This window comes from Pleurodeles waltl, chromosome 1_1 (assembly GCF_031143425.1).
Source record: "Pleurodeles waltl isolate 20211129_DDA chromosome 1_1, aPleWal1.hap1.20221129, whole genome shotgun sequence".
NCBI lineage: Eukaryota > Metazoa > Chordata > Amphibia > Caudata > Salamandridae > Pleurodeles > Pleurodeles waltl.
This window is the reverse complement of record NC_090436.1, coordinates 448,880,260-448,894,632: the sequence shown is the minus strand read 5'-3', so window position 1 is coordinate 448,894,632 and position 14,373 is coordinate 448,880,260. Positions and strand designations below refer to the sequence as shown.

The 14,373-nt window shown below is 46.6% G+C and overlaps 1 protein-coding gene across 5 annotated transcripts in view; it reads right to left on the bottom strand.

Moving 5' to 3' along the window:
* ATG10 (autophagy related 10) overlaps positions 1 to 14,373 on the bottom strand; it is a 718,554-nt gene that overhangs the window by 228,550 nt on the left and 475,631 nt on the right. For all 5 annotated transcript variants that reach the window (XM_069224673.1, XM_069224700.1, XM_069224710.1 and 2 more), the window contains one exon: positions 3,928 to 4,025. In XM_069224673.1, the coding sequence (XP_069080774.1) occupies positions 3,928 to 4,025 (98 nt within the window). The remainder of the gene's footprint in view (positions 1 to 3,927; positions 4,026 to 14,373) is intronic.

Below are 14,373 nucleotides of genomic sequence, written 5' to 3'. Positions count from 1 at the left end.
ACTATATGAAATCACACAATGAACACTGGTAATAGCCTAAAATCCACCCGAACAAAGTGGTTCATTAAATTAGCAGGATTGAACTGCTTATCTGGCTCCGACGCGCTACGACTTCCCCCGATTCTTTTTCTCATTTTAAACACAGCCATCCCAGTAAGGTGCGCAAACATTTACTTCTTAACGCTATTAAAAAGCCAAAACTAGTTTCCCACTTTGTCCTGTTGCAGGATGAATCTTGACTTGAAGTGACTTATAGGCAGCTCACTTAAAGAGCCACGCTGACGGGATATTAGGTTTTACGTGTTGCAAACATATCATCCTTTGGTAGTACTGGACTTGATTACTTTTATTTAGTTACTGTTTTCACTAAGAACTAGGAACACACTCCTGGCACGCAACCTTTTAATTTTGCAGGCAGTCTATACACCAGCAGTGCCTGTGTGAGATTTGAGGACTAAAAGTGCACTCTTCCGAATGTGGACCACGTGTGGTATTTGCTAGTATGAGTAGATGAGAATAAGCAGGTTGGAAGTGACATTTAGAACTTTTGACAAATTCTTGAAATGTCTTTATTGATCTGGTTTGACTACCATCATTGGTTTTAAAATTTAGCACTTAATGGGCGCACACCTGCATTTCGGGTCCAAAAGATAACACATTTGCCACAGAGCCCACAGGTTGAGTGGAACTTACTGTTGCTATTAGAACCATGTGTTCTGAGTTTACCAGAGCCAAATGTGTAGTTAACAGTGAGACAAACACTTGCATCAATAATTGTTTCTAATTCCAATGTGTTATATCTGGTATTTTTTCTGTAATTACTAACACCAGAATTACAGAATCGGATCCACATGCTCTTGCGAGTGTCCATTTAATTGAACTTCGTATGTCCTCGTGTCAGATAATTACATCCTTGATTGTTCATGATAGAAGGAACCAGTATTATCTGAGGTGACATAAGGCAATTGTTTCTTTGGGATGTATAATGTAGAAGTCAGGAAAAGCAACGTGTTTCCTCGACGTGCCACTGGCCAGCTAAACGCTATGCATTTTCTGAATATGGGCTAGTCACTGAATTGACCTGCAGTGTGAGCCGTCAGACAAGTCCTGAACTTATCAGTTAGCGGGAAAGGCGCTTTGTATTTCAAAATAATGGACACTTGTGAAAGATTTCCAGGAGAACCCTGAGGTATCCCTCTTACTTGACCTTGAACACAGAGCAGTAGGATAATTGATAGGCGGCATTGATCACCACAGCACAGGCTCATTTTCAGGTCGAGCATGCAAGCGCTTTGACCTGTTGTAAGTATTGTAGGTAGGCTTTTAAACACACCCATCCCACGCCCATCACTTTCACTCATTCATGGACTTGCCTTTCAAAAATCCTTTGTCATCATTGGTAAATGCTTTACTTTGTCCTGCCTTGGGGAGGTTTTGTTACTGTCTTGCAAACTGACCCTGTTTCATAGATACTTGCACGATTGCCGATATGTTTGACTGTGACTATAATTCTTTTTCCTATTGTGTCTCTCCTCCGCGCTCACGGCGGCTATGGCGCTTTGAATCAGCTCGCTTATGTCAACTAATGTATTACTTTTAATTTTCTGGTTGAGAAAGTCGTGTAAGCATTATTTCCACTGGATGCCTCACTAGTGCAGTACTTGGCAGAAAGCATACTTGCCATGTCTTCTACTAATTCTTACTGCAAAAAATCCCCATGCTGCTATGTTTAAGTGTGTTGTTTACTGGTAATATTCCCTCCTCTCTTAGATGTTTTTCATCTAGCTTGACACTGCTGTGTCCAATTTATATGGCAAGAAAAGTTCAGTTAGGAATTTACAACACCAATAGCTCTAACTAGAGCAAATGCAAGACCCATTACATTGCAAATGCATGTTTAAGTCCAGTAATCAGGGACATTCTCTTCAAAAGTTGAAAGGGCTGACACCAGTGCAGTCCTAGGATGGTAGGCTTCTTTTAAACCGGTATTTCTATTATTCAGAATGACTAACGTAATTAATGAATAAGGTTAGATAGTGTGTTTTGGACATATTCTGAATACTCGGTTATATTTGGCTTGCTTAAAGTTGGCTTCATGGGGCTAAGGCAGTCTAAGAGAAGGAACAGATATTATTAGAAGCAATACGTTGAAAAAGTCCATTCTGAAATAAAAGTGATCAGCTAAGCCCATAATTTTCTAATAGGAGAGGGGGTTTGAGAGTGGGGTACCCTAGAAGGAGATATGGGCACTGTCCCACTAATAATGCACTCTAGATGAGAGAAAGAAGTCATCATAGAGGCAGGTGGCGAATAAGTATTACTTCTTAAATTACAAGTCAGATAAAGAAGCAGCAAGCCACCAGAAGCCAGCCTCGAACCGGACCATAACTGCTTCTCTCCTCCGTATTTTACCTTCAATCTTGCCTCAAGCACCAACATGCAGGATGCCACACTAGGCATCGTGGCCCTCATTACGGCTTCGGCTGTCTTTTTTAAAGACCGCCGAAGCTGCCGTAGCAAGCATACTGCCAGTGCTGGCGGTATGCTGACCGCCTTATTAGGAGTTTTCGGCTGGGCCAGCTGAAAACTCACCACATTGGCAATGGGGTGCAGCAGCACCTGTCGCACATTTCACTGCCCATAATTTGGGCAGTAAAAAGCACAACTGGGTTGTCCATCGGGGCCCCTGCACTGCCTATGCCAAGTGCATGGGCACTTCTTGGGTCCCCATGGGGCCCGACGCCCCGTTTCCGCCAGGCTTTGCATGGCGGTGAGACCGCCATGCAAAGGCTGGTGGAAAGGGGATGCATAATTCCCAGGGCAGCGCTCCTTGCAGCGCTGCCCTGGCAGATTGCGACTGCCAAGACTGCCGGACTGTCAAAAGTCAGCAACCTGGTGGTGCCAGTGGTCGGACCGTGGCCCAACTGCCACAGTCATAATAGGGCGGTTAGACCGCTCTGTCTGCAGCTGTCCGACCACCATTCCGAATGTGGCGGTCTTGAGACCACCACACTCGTAATGAGGGCCGTGCTCGGAGACTACAACGGCGTGTCTGCATGCAGAGCTTCTCTTACAACTTACCCTGGAGGCGCAGCACCAGTAAATTGACTTTACAACACTAAATAAAGAAGCCGTTTCAAATCCTTTTAAAGATCACCTGCACCCAGTGAATACCAGCCAATCATGATATCAGTCCATGTAAACGTATCAATTAATTGATTCAAAATACAACCATAGCAAATGTCATCAGGGCACTTTAGGCACGGTCGTTAAGAATTCCAAAACCATAAATGGCATCCAGATTCTAAAAGCGCTACAGGGCTGTAAAAAATGTATCAATGCACTATGCAAATGAATGTAACGTAACGTTAGGGTGACCAGACATCGCGGATTTCCCCGGACAGTCCCGGTTTTCAGAGGACTGTCCCAGTATCACAACACTTCTCTAAATTTTAAATAAATGTCCCAGTTTTTGGGACAAAGGTCAGATTATTAAATAAATGTCCTGGTTTTTAGGACAAAGGTCAGATCATCTAGTGAAGCATAAGTTAAAGATGCCTACAAACTATGAAATAATTAAAGTAATTTATCTGTCACTGCCAGACAACATAGTCCCCGGTTTGATCCCAGCAGAGAGATGAAGTGGGGAGCAGAAAGAGGTTGGTGGGGGCGGGTTGGGGGTGCAGGGTGGGAGGTCAAGGAGAGAGAGAGAGAGAGAGAGAGAGAGAGAGAGAGAGAGGAGAGAGAGAGAGAGAGAGAGAGAGAGAGAGAGAGTGTGTGTGTGTGTGTATGTATGTATGTATGTAACGGGACAGGCCAGATATAAAAGTGAATAAAGTCTGTGGTCATTCTTTTATGTCTGACCTGTCCCGGTTTTTGCTCCTCAAAATCTGGTCACCCTACCTAACGTACTAAGAATTATCTCACCTGTTGAGTAATGGTGTCCCAAGGTCCTTGCAAAAGGCGAGGTCTATAGCATTCATGAACTCCCATCCATATTTCATCCAGTGTTAAGGGTCTTCCATCTAACATGAAAACAAAAACAAACGATTATTTATAGTACACACTGTTGGAAGAGTGTGCTGATTTCGAAAGAATTGTGTGTGTCATTTAATCACCAAGTTTGACGGTTACTAACTTTGAAATACAACTGTCGGTGCAATAAGGTAGCACGCTACAGATGAATCCTGCTCTAACTTCCACAGAGACAGAACATTCATACACGTATTAGGGAACGCTAAAGAGAACTGGCTTTGAGAGAAAATTGTAAGGCGAGTGGACAAGTAAGTCTATCGCGGTTTTCTGAAGTCTCATACAAACAAGTATTTACACAGCTTTTGTTGAGGGTGACCCACCTGGTCGGCGTTAAATAACAGAAAAATAGTTTCTTTTAGACGAAGTGGAGAGGCCATGGTTTGATAAGTAAAATCAGAAATAGCAATGTGTGCCTGCACCAGGATATGTTACTGAACACAGCTGCACAGCCCCACTCCTCATTCAGGTAAAGATTTCCCGTCAAACAATTCAAAAAGGCATAAAACAAACATGGGAACAATTGTGCTACACTCGCAAGGACATATTTGAATATTAAATAGAATATAGTGGTGGCAGAGGTGGTTGGGAAATGAGAATACTGTTTATCTGTTTACAGCCAGAAAGGGGGTCCCATCAAGCGCAAACATTCATACCCTGATTAAAAGAATGGGGTGGGTTTTTAGGGGTTGGGGTAATTTTGTATTTAGGGCGAATGGGGAGGTTGGGTTTTTAGGGGCGAGGTGGGGGGGTTGGGGTAATTTTGTATTCCGGGCAGGTGCGGGGACGGATTTTTAGGGATTGGGGTAATTTTGTATTCAGGGCAGGTGGGGGGGCTGGGTTTTAAGGCAGGGGTAGGGGTAATTTTGTATTTAGGGTGGACGGGGGGAGGGTTGTTAGGGGTGGGTGTGGGGGGGTTGGTGTAGTTTTGTATTTAGGGCTGGAGGCAGGTTTTTAGGGGTGGAGGGTTGGGTTAATTTTGTTTTTAGGGGTTGGGTAGTTTTATTTTTGGGGGTGGGGTCGGTTTTAGGGCTCAGGGTGGGTGGTATCGGGGTAGTTTTTAAAAGTGGAGGGTCGGGTACTTCTGTTTCTAGGGGCGGCGTGGGGGGTCAGGGTAATTTTGGTTTTAGGGGTTGGGTTGTGTTATTTTTGGAGGTGGGGGTGGGTTTTAGGGCTCAGGGTGGGTGGTATCGGGGTAGTTTTTAAGGGTGGGGGGAGTTGGGGTACTTCTCTTTTTATTGAAAGGGTGTGGCATGCGACAACCACACATGCCTGTACAACGAAAAATCGTTGTAAAGGCATGCGTGGTAAAGGTATGCATAGAAACAACGTGATCGTTGTTCCGACCGCATTGTTCAGGCATGCATGGTTGCCGCATGCGTGGTTCCATCATACAACCCATCAATGTAGCAGATTTGCGCCATTCACAAGTTATAAGGTTTGGTAGCAATTGAAGGTGTTTCTGAGTTAGTAGAATACAAAACTAGCCAAACATTTACAAACTCATATGTTTTGCGAGTATTCACATATCTCTTGAAGGCAGGTTCCCACTAAGAAAACTCACACAAACGTGCTCCCGTCAAAGGCAGGAATAAGAAAGTTTACAGTATATTTAAGGGAGTCGTGAAGTGTTAATTTGAAAATATTAAATGTGCAAAGGCACACTCAAATCACATTCACTCATGCCGAATTTTAATTCCGTCAGGAAATTAGTAAATCTTTGGCTGTCAGATTTTCTAGAGTACTCCTAGGATTCTTTATAAATCTCTAAAAAGTCACAAATCTGTTACAAGTGTTGAAGTGACCCTGTAGGACCCGACTTCTAGCTTTCTTTTATCAATTGGACTCAATTCACTAAGGTTAGCAGAGCCAGATTTTCCCTTTGTCGAATACAGGAAGGGTTCACCATGTTTGATAAGGTCACAGTCAATTTGTATTTATAAGAAACTGCTAAAAGGTCTGATCACCATACGATGCACTCAGATCCTCTAGCACACTGGGCTCCGTACTATATAGCAGAACTGCAAAATCTGACAAGCGCTTAGTAACTATGATTAATCCTCATACGGAGCGAAGGCGAGTTCAATCCTGATCTGTATTGAGGGGATGGGATTCCTCCTAGAATACATCTGCTCAGCAGGAGAGAAAATCTTGCATTTTTCACAATCGCTATTAACTTCAGACAATGTTTTAGAAGCCATTATTGTTCGAACAGGGGGTATTTCTAAACTCAATATGGCACCAGTTGCATAAACCCAAGCTCTGCGTATGCCACAAGGAACTCATGGCCCATTCACTCCCTTCCACTTCTTCTTGCTCGGATAGGACCATTTCCTCTCACTGAGGAAACCGGGACAAACGTCCTGAAGAAAACACAGCCCAGCAGAGACAAGAGGTTAGGTTATGGACGCAGGCATGAAGACAGCCAGAAGTCCTGAGCAAGATGGCGGCTGCAGCATGTACAGTCCCAGAGACAATAGGCAGAGTCACCTAGAGAGTTGTCCCCTGCATGAAGTGCAATAAAGTCTAGAAGTTAGTGGGCACACCTCTTATTGAAAAGAGAAGTGAGAGGCCCAATCTCCAAAAATAGTGACTGGACCACATTAATTGAGGTGAGCCTACTCAGCAGCGAAGTGCCAAGCCCAAGATGTGGGCTCCAGAATAGGTGAGTCATCAGATCAGAAGGTGTGAGAGGTAGAAGGGTACCAGGGCACCATGGGTTAAAAATTTCAGTAGGGTGACATAGCGACTGGAAGGACATCCCTGACCCATAAAAAGGTATGCCCACCTGTTGCACCTGATAGGATGTGACCTCCAAAGCTGTGAACACCGAAAGCACACCAGTGAGACCAAGGGGGAGCTTGGCGAACTGAAAATGTTCCTGTCCCACAATGAACTGCAGGTAGTGCCAATGGGCCGGTAGGACAGGTATGTGAAATTAGGCATCCTGCAGGTCCAACGCCACCATCCAGTCTTCAGGGTCGAGTGCAGCCAGGGCTTGGGCTAGTGCATGATTTTAGAATTTCTCCATTTAGAGGAAGGCACTAAGAGGAAGAAGGTCTAAAATTGGATGAAGACCTCAGTCCTTCTTGAGCACCAAAAAGTAGCTGGAATAACATCCACTTCTTACTTCTAGTGCTGGCATCATCTAAATAGCACCTTTGGCCAAAAAGGCTTGTAATTCCTGCCCCAAAATGGAGGGATGACCCTCCATCATTCGCTGTGGGGATGCCAGAAAGTGCAGTGGGGCAGAGAGGAAAGGAAGGGAAAGAGTATTGATGAACCTGTAGAAGTTTAAGGAGTGGACGGTGGGGTGGGGGGAGATGGGTGGGGAGAAGTGGTGTTTCAGCTGGTCTTGGGCGTGCCTTCCAAGGAGGTTGGACCAGCGTTGAGTAGGTGTCGCAGAGGACAATCAGATCCACCCCCCTCATGTGGCAAAGTCAGCCTCAACATGCCCTCGGCCGTTGTGGAGTGTGGCGCCAGAAGCAGGATCAGAAGTGGAGCCGCACATAAGGTGGGAGCGGAAGGCCCCTCTGGTGAAAAGGGCAAACCCACCAGCAGCATCCCAGGTGGAGGACCTCTCATCTCAGCTCCTTGTAGCCCAAAGGCATGCCAGAGGGAGTCGGCATGGATACGAAGCTGCACGTAACTCTTCGATCTGGCTCACCGTGGCTGAAGGCCCCAGAAACTCTGGTTGTGCCAGAACCAGCTGCAGAACCGATTCTGAAGTCGGCCGAGTTCAGAAGCGAGATCAAGAAGGATGGTGCCATCCCCCATGCCAGATCTGATGAATGCAAAAGGCATGAGGCAGCAGTGCCCCACTTGGAATTCTTGGTTTTTTATGCTTACCAGAAGAACATGTTACTTACTTTTAGTAATGCCTTATCTGGTAGAGACTTAGGGCCAGATGTAGGTAGGTTTCCTTTTGCGAGGTGCAAATTGCGAGTCCCAGCGACTCGCAATTTGCACCTCGCAAAAGGAAATGCAGAAAGGTGTCTCAGACACCTTCTGCGACTCGCTATGGGGTCGCAAAGACCCACCTCATAAATATTTATGAGGTGGGTCGCAGTTTGCGACCCCATAGCGAGTCTAGGCACTCACGGGGATGGTGGCCTGCTGGAGACAGCAGACCACCATGTCCGTGACTGCTTTTCAATAAAGCAGTTTTTTTTTTCTCTTTGCAGCCCGTTTTCCTTAAAGGAATACGAGCTGCAAATAGAAAAAAATACCGAAACCTTTCAGTTTCGGTTTTTTTCAGAGTAGGCAGTGGTCCATGGGACCACTGCCTGCTCTGAAAAAATATTATTGTGAGCATTCACAAAGGGGAAGGGTCCCATGGGGACCCCTTCCCATTTGCGAATGAGTTACCATCCACTTCAAGTGGATGGTAACTGCGAGTTGATTTGCGACCGCTTTCGCGGTCACAAATCAACTCTACATCGCGGTGCGACTCGCACATAGGAAGGGAACACCCCTTCCTATTTGCAAGTCTGAAACACATTTTGCGAGTCGGTTCCGACTCGCAATGTGTTTCTGCATCGCGTGAGGGCATTAGCGCCTCACAAACGGCGTTTTTCGCTGTTTGCGAGGCGCTAATGCCTTCCTACATCTGGCCCAATACCTGGTTGCAGATTCCTTACCTTTGAATTCTCCTCAGGCATCAGACTGGATCCAGAAAATGTTCATAGCAGTACCCCTGGTGGCGTCGATTGGCTCCACGTCCGTCATCAACGTCACCCACGCTGAATAGGACATTGTGGTTCCTATATAGGCACCATCCCAGCGCACTGACATCAGTTTCTTTTCACGACTTTCCATGCCAGAAGCACAGAGCCATAAAGAAACGGACTACTGGTGCGTCAAAACTAAGGCCCTGAAAAGGGAATCCCTGCACCTAAAAAATCAGTTAGCAGAGTGTGGACAATGGGTGGATCAGTAAAGGATCTGTAACTAGTTATTGTCTCTACCAGATAACGTGTTACAGAAGGTAACTAACTTGTTCATCTGATAGAGACTTCTAGTTGCAGATTACTTACCTCTGAATAGACACCCAAGCAATATTATCCTCAGAGGTGGGTCTGTGAACCAAGTTCATACTAGAAAGTCCTGCAGGTCCAAACGAGCAAAGGGCCCATCCCTACATAAAAAGACTGTCCAGGCAGTAGTGTTTAGTAAACGTGTGTAAAGATGCCAATGTTGACGCCTGACAGATGTTAAGGACTGGAACTCCATATGCTAACACACTGGTCGCAGTTTTAGCACGGGTAGAATGAGCATGCAAACCCTCACAGGGTTACTTCTTGGCCAGTGCGTAGCAGATCTTGATTCAGAGTAGGACCCATCTGAAGATAGTCCACTTCTGCACTGCCCAAATATTCTTCGCACTTGTATAACCTACAAAGAGTTCGTCACCCACCCGGAAATCTTTTATACGATCGAGGTAGAATGCCAACTCTCTTTTTGGGCCCAGGCTGTGGAGTCTCTCCTCTTCCTTAGAAGAATGCAGGGGAACATAAAAAGTAGACAAGGTAATGAATTGGCCTACATGAAAGGGAGTAACCACTTTTGGCAAAAAGGGGACCCTGTTGCGAAGCACCACTTTGTCAGGATTGATGGAAAGATATGGTGACTTATAGGACAATGACTGCAACTCACTCACCCTGCAGGCAGATGCAATGGCCACAAGGAAGGCTGGTTTCAAAGTGAGAAGCCTGAGATGGCAATTGTGAAGTGGCTCAAATGGAGTGCACATTAGAAAAGTCAAAACCAAATTCAAATCCCATTTGGGCATAATGAACAAGGATGGAGGAAAGAGAGGAGTAAGACATTTGAGGAACCAATGTTGATCAGGCAACTACAAAAAAGCAGAAATAACAGACAAATAACCTGAAAGAGTGCAGAGCCCTGCTGGGCCAGGGAAAAGGATAAACCACAGGACTTCAGAAAGAGGGGCAGAAAGGAGGTCAACAGACTTTTCTGTGCACAATGCCACAAATTTCTTCCAATGACAGGCATATACCGTTTTGGTGGAGGGATGCCTGGCTGCCAAGATTACTTTACAAACTTCAGGGGGGAAGGTCAAAAACTGCCAAATGTCGCCACTCAATCCCCACGCAAGAAGGCAGAGAGTGGACAGGTTTGGGTGAAGAACCCTCCCCTGCTGCAACAATAGAAGATCCTCCTGAAGGGGCAGTCTGATCGAAGGATCAATGTAAATGCTCAGTAGCTTGGGATTCCAGACTCTCCATGCCCATTCTGGAGCCACAAGGATTACTTGGGCCGGGTCATTCTTGATCTTCTTGAGAGTTCTGGGCAGAGGTGGTATGGGCAGAAAAGCATGCAGGAGACCGGAGTTCCACTCGGGATGAAAAGCATCTCCAAGAGATTGCTGCCTTGGAAACTCCAGAGAGCCAAACTGTTGACATTGTATGTTCTCTGTGAGGGCAAACAGATCTAACCAAGGCTTTCCCCACTGCTGACCGAGATCTTGCACCACATCTGGATGGAGACGCCATTCGTGATCCACTAGGCATTTTCAGATGAGTTTGTCCATTCTAGCATTTAGAGCTCCCACTAGATGTTGAACCACCAGTAATATACCCTGCTGTTCCAGCCTCACCCAGAAGCACAGAGCCTCTTCACGAATGGTCTATATGACCCCACCCCACCCTGCTTGTTGAAGTACCAACTTGTGGTGGTGTTGTCCATGAACACCTGCACCATTTACCCCTTAATAGAGGGAAAATGCTTTCAATGCTAGACGGATTGCACAAAGATTCAACAGGTTGATATGCCTCTGATCCCAACCTTTCACACATGGCCACCCCACCCCAGGAGTTAAGCATCAGACACTACTGTCATATCTGGTTGGGGAAGGGAGAGAGTTCTACCTCTGACCCAACCACGGTTCATTAAACACCACTGCAGATATTTTGCAGTTCCCTTTGAGATCTGGACCTTGTTGGAGAGACCTCCCTGATGCTGTGCTCACTGGAACCTGAGGTCCCAATGCAGAGCCCGTATTTTCCATCTGACACAGGAACCCTCTCTATCGCTCCCTTGGCCAGGAGAGCTTTAACTTCCTTGCAGAAAAGGGATATGAGATACTCCATCATCCGATCGCAGGATGGTGGCACGGATGGAGTGGTAGTCTTGAAGGGGAGGGAGTAGCCCCTTCAACCTATCTGCAAAACCCATATGTCTGACGTGATGGATTGCCAGCGGAGCAGGTGATGGCAAATGCTGCCACCAACTGGCCCATGGTGGGGGAGAGTCAGAGTAGTGAGGTTTAGAGGCTGTTGCAGAGGGGGGGTGGCAGACTGTACAGACTGCTGGTCACCTGATCTACAAGGTTGGTGAATCCACGCCATCGGCCACGCTTAGGCTGGGCAGCATGAGCAGCATGGCGGCTGGCCATGAATGGACGTGATTGGAGGCCACTTCCGTAGCCATGAAAGGGGCGAAAGGCAGACTGGGAGGGCCGCGCAGAGTCTGCCTTGTCTCCGAAGAGATGGGTGGCTTCAAAGGGCATGTCCATCAAGAAAGTTGGGCTTACCCTGAAAAGCCAGACGTCCTCAACCAGGTGTCTCAGGACCACTGCTGATGAAACTGATCTGCATAGCGAGTAGGTCGTGTCCAGACCGCAGAGAATTGTGAACTTCGCTGTGTCTCTCCCATCGGCAACAGTCTAAGAGAGTACAGTCTGGGCCTCCTCTGAGTCCAGTGGCTGCACCTGTGCAACCGTATCCCACAGCGTGTGGTAATGATGGGCCAAAAGGCATCCTGTGTTCACAGACCACAAAGCACAGTTGCCTGAAGAAAACATCTATTTCCCAAGTGAGTCTAACCTTCGGGAGCGAAAGGAAACGCACTCTGAGAGAAAGGTTTGGATAACCAAGCTCTCAGGGGTGGGGTATTGCGTCAGGAAACCTGGGTCCCCCGGAGGAGGGTGACTGTAGCGGGCAATTGTCCTGTTCACAAGAGTCCCTGTGCTGGGTTTGGACAAGGTACTCAGTATGACGCCCATGAGGGCGTCATTAAACAGGAGCAGGGGTTCCGAGATGGAAGCTCCCTGTTGTAGCCTCTGTCAGGAGATTAGTCCTGATGGCCACCGAGGGCAACTCAAAGTCCAGGACATCGGCCGCCCTCCTCAGCAGCATAGAATAAGAAGCTCCCTCCTCCGTAGCCACAGTAAGGGGGAGAAACATGCCAGTATCTGGAGAAGGATCCACTATGTTGGCTTCACCCAAGTCTGTACACCAGTTCCTAGGGTAGTCGTGGAGCTGTTATTTTAAACTGTCCAGCGACCCCTCCCATTCATCTGTGAAACCTAACCCATAAAAAAGAGCTCAGGATCTGACCTAGGAGGCAAGGTTCCTGTCGGCGATGCAGCTCCATGTGGAAGTGACTCAGCAATGACAATGGGTGCAGACAGTGACAGGAACATTGGGGCCAGCACCGGGGAAGGTCAAGTGGGATGACCAATGCCAGGCCAGATCCAGAAATAGATCCCTGGGTGCCCCTTGGTGCAGAGGTCTAAGCCACTGTTGCAGAACCCGAAAGGGCCCCTTGCGACTCGGTGGGGTCAAAGGGCACTCCAGTGGTGTTGGGCTGCCCAAAAATGAGGCACATGGCCTCATAAAACTCTCTGAGTTGGGCAGGGGTCGCTCCTGCTCCCAGAAACTATGGGAGACTCAGAGTTGGCTGAGGCACGGGTTCCTCAGAACATGACTTCAGGTCGTGGTCCAGGCATCAAAGACACACATGATGCAGATCCATCACGGACATCGCCCGATGACAGGATCCAAAGGGCTTGAAGCCAGTCCTTCTGTAGACAGCCTCAACGCACTAGGAGTAAAATATTCTAAAAACTCTCAACTAAAAGTTGAAGAAGGCCAGTCACAAATGTGTTCAAATTGCTTATAGGAAATCCAGAGAATTTTGCTTTAAGCATCAGCAGATTTCATAGTACCACCGTACAACAATGTAGCAGGCCAGCCCACCAGATAGTCTGTCATGTTTACATAATAATGAGGGAAAAGATGATAAAACAATGTGTACAATTCAGAAACTCCTCATTTAATGGTATGCGATCCAGATCTTCTAGGATTTTTCCTGTACTACCCTCAAAAAAATGACAAAACATCTGCAAAGTGACCTCCTCCCGGAATAATGAAGGCCTACATTTCAAAAGAGGGCACTTATTCCGCATCTCCTTCAAGTGGGAAGAAAAACTATGTACAATTATTCTCCTAACTGAAGCTCGCCAGATTTTGGGTCTGGAAATGGACTTCAAAGAAACTTTGGATCCGACTCGACCTGGGGCTTCTTCGCCCAGCAGTGCTGAATGTCAGTCTGTAATCTACAAATACTGTGCCAGGACCCCAGAAAAAGATGAAATACAAGCAGGGCACCGCAAAGCACTTGAACAAACACAAAGTGACATAACAGGCAGAAGAGACAACACAAGCCTCGAAGAAAGACCTCTAAGAAAACAGGTGGTAACGTCAAAGATATAGCCTTAACATGCAGCTGTCTAGATAGCATGTTATGGTGACCTTTTACTCCTATTAGAGGTAGTTAGGTCAGATGTTTTCATAACAATTGTACATGACTTTTTGAATCTCAGTAGCAAGGCAAGATTGGCTCTGCCACGCAGGAGGAACCCCACCTTTTTCACCAAAATTCACTCAATAGCAACTGTCACTCTTATACCTCAGAGTTAGGCAGATCTGTATACATAGTTAAGATAAAGATGGAAAGAAGTTTGATTATAATATTTACATTTAAGAATTATATTTATTATCTGTAATGAGTTACAGTGGGTGACAGACGTGAGGAATAGCAAAGAGGGTCAACACCACTGGCAACCATCCAACATCGCTTTGCAGTACTATACTTTAAAGTAGGGGACCCCGACTGAGAAAACATCTTGCAGGGCCGGACTGGGGAACTGCAAGCAGTCCTGGAAAAAATGCTCAAACCAGCCTTGCTCCCTTAGTCTCCTTGTGCAATCTCTCTTTCCATCCATCCATTCTCTCCCTTCGCTCGACTCTCTAATCTCTGATTATTTTTTCTCTTTCTTTTTCTCTCTCTCTCTTTCTCTTTAAACCTCTCTGTGCTTGCTGCAATTAAACTCTGAGCGCTGGTGAAGGTGACAGAGGAAACAGGAGTGGCCCTGGGCTTTCAAACCAGTTTCAAGGGCACTGGCCCATCGGGGAAATGCCCGGTCCAGCCCTGACAGATTGCATACTTGTGGTATTTATGTCAGCGGTCCTGTGCCTCAGAGTACATTGTTGTCATGATGTTCTAGTTCTAGAATTTTGATGGGGATTTGAAGAG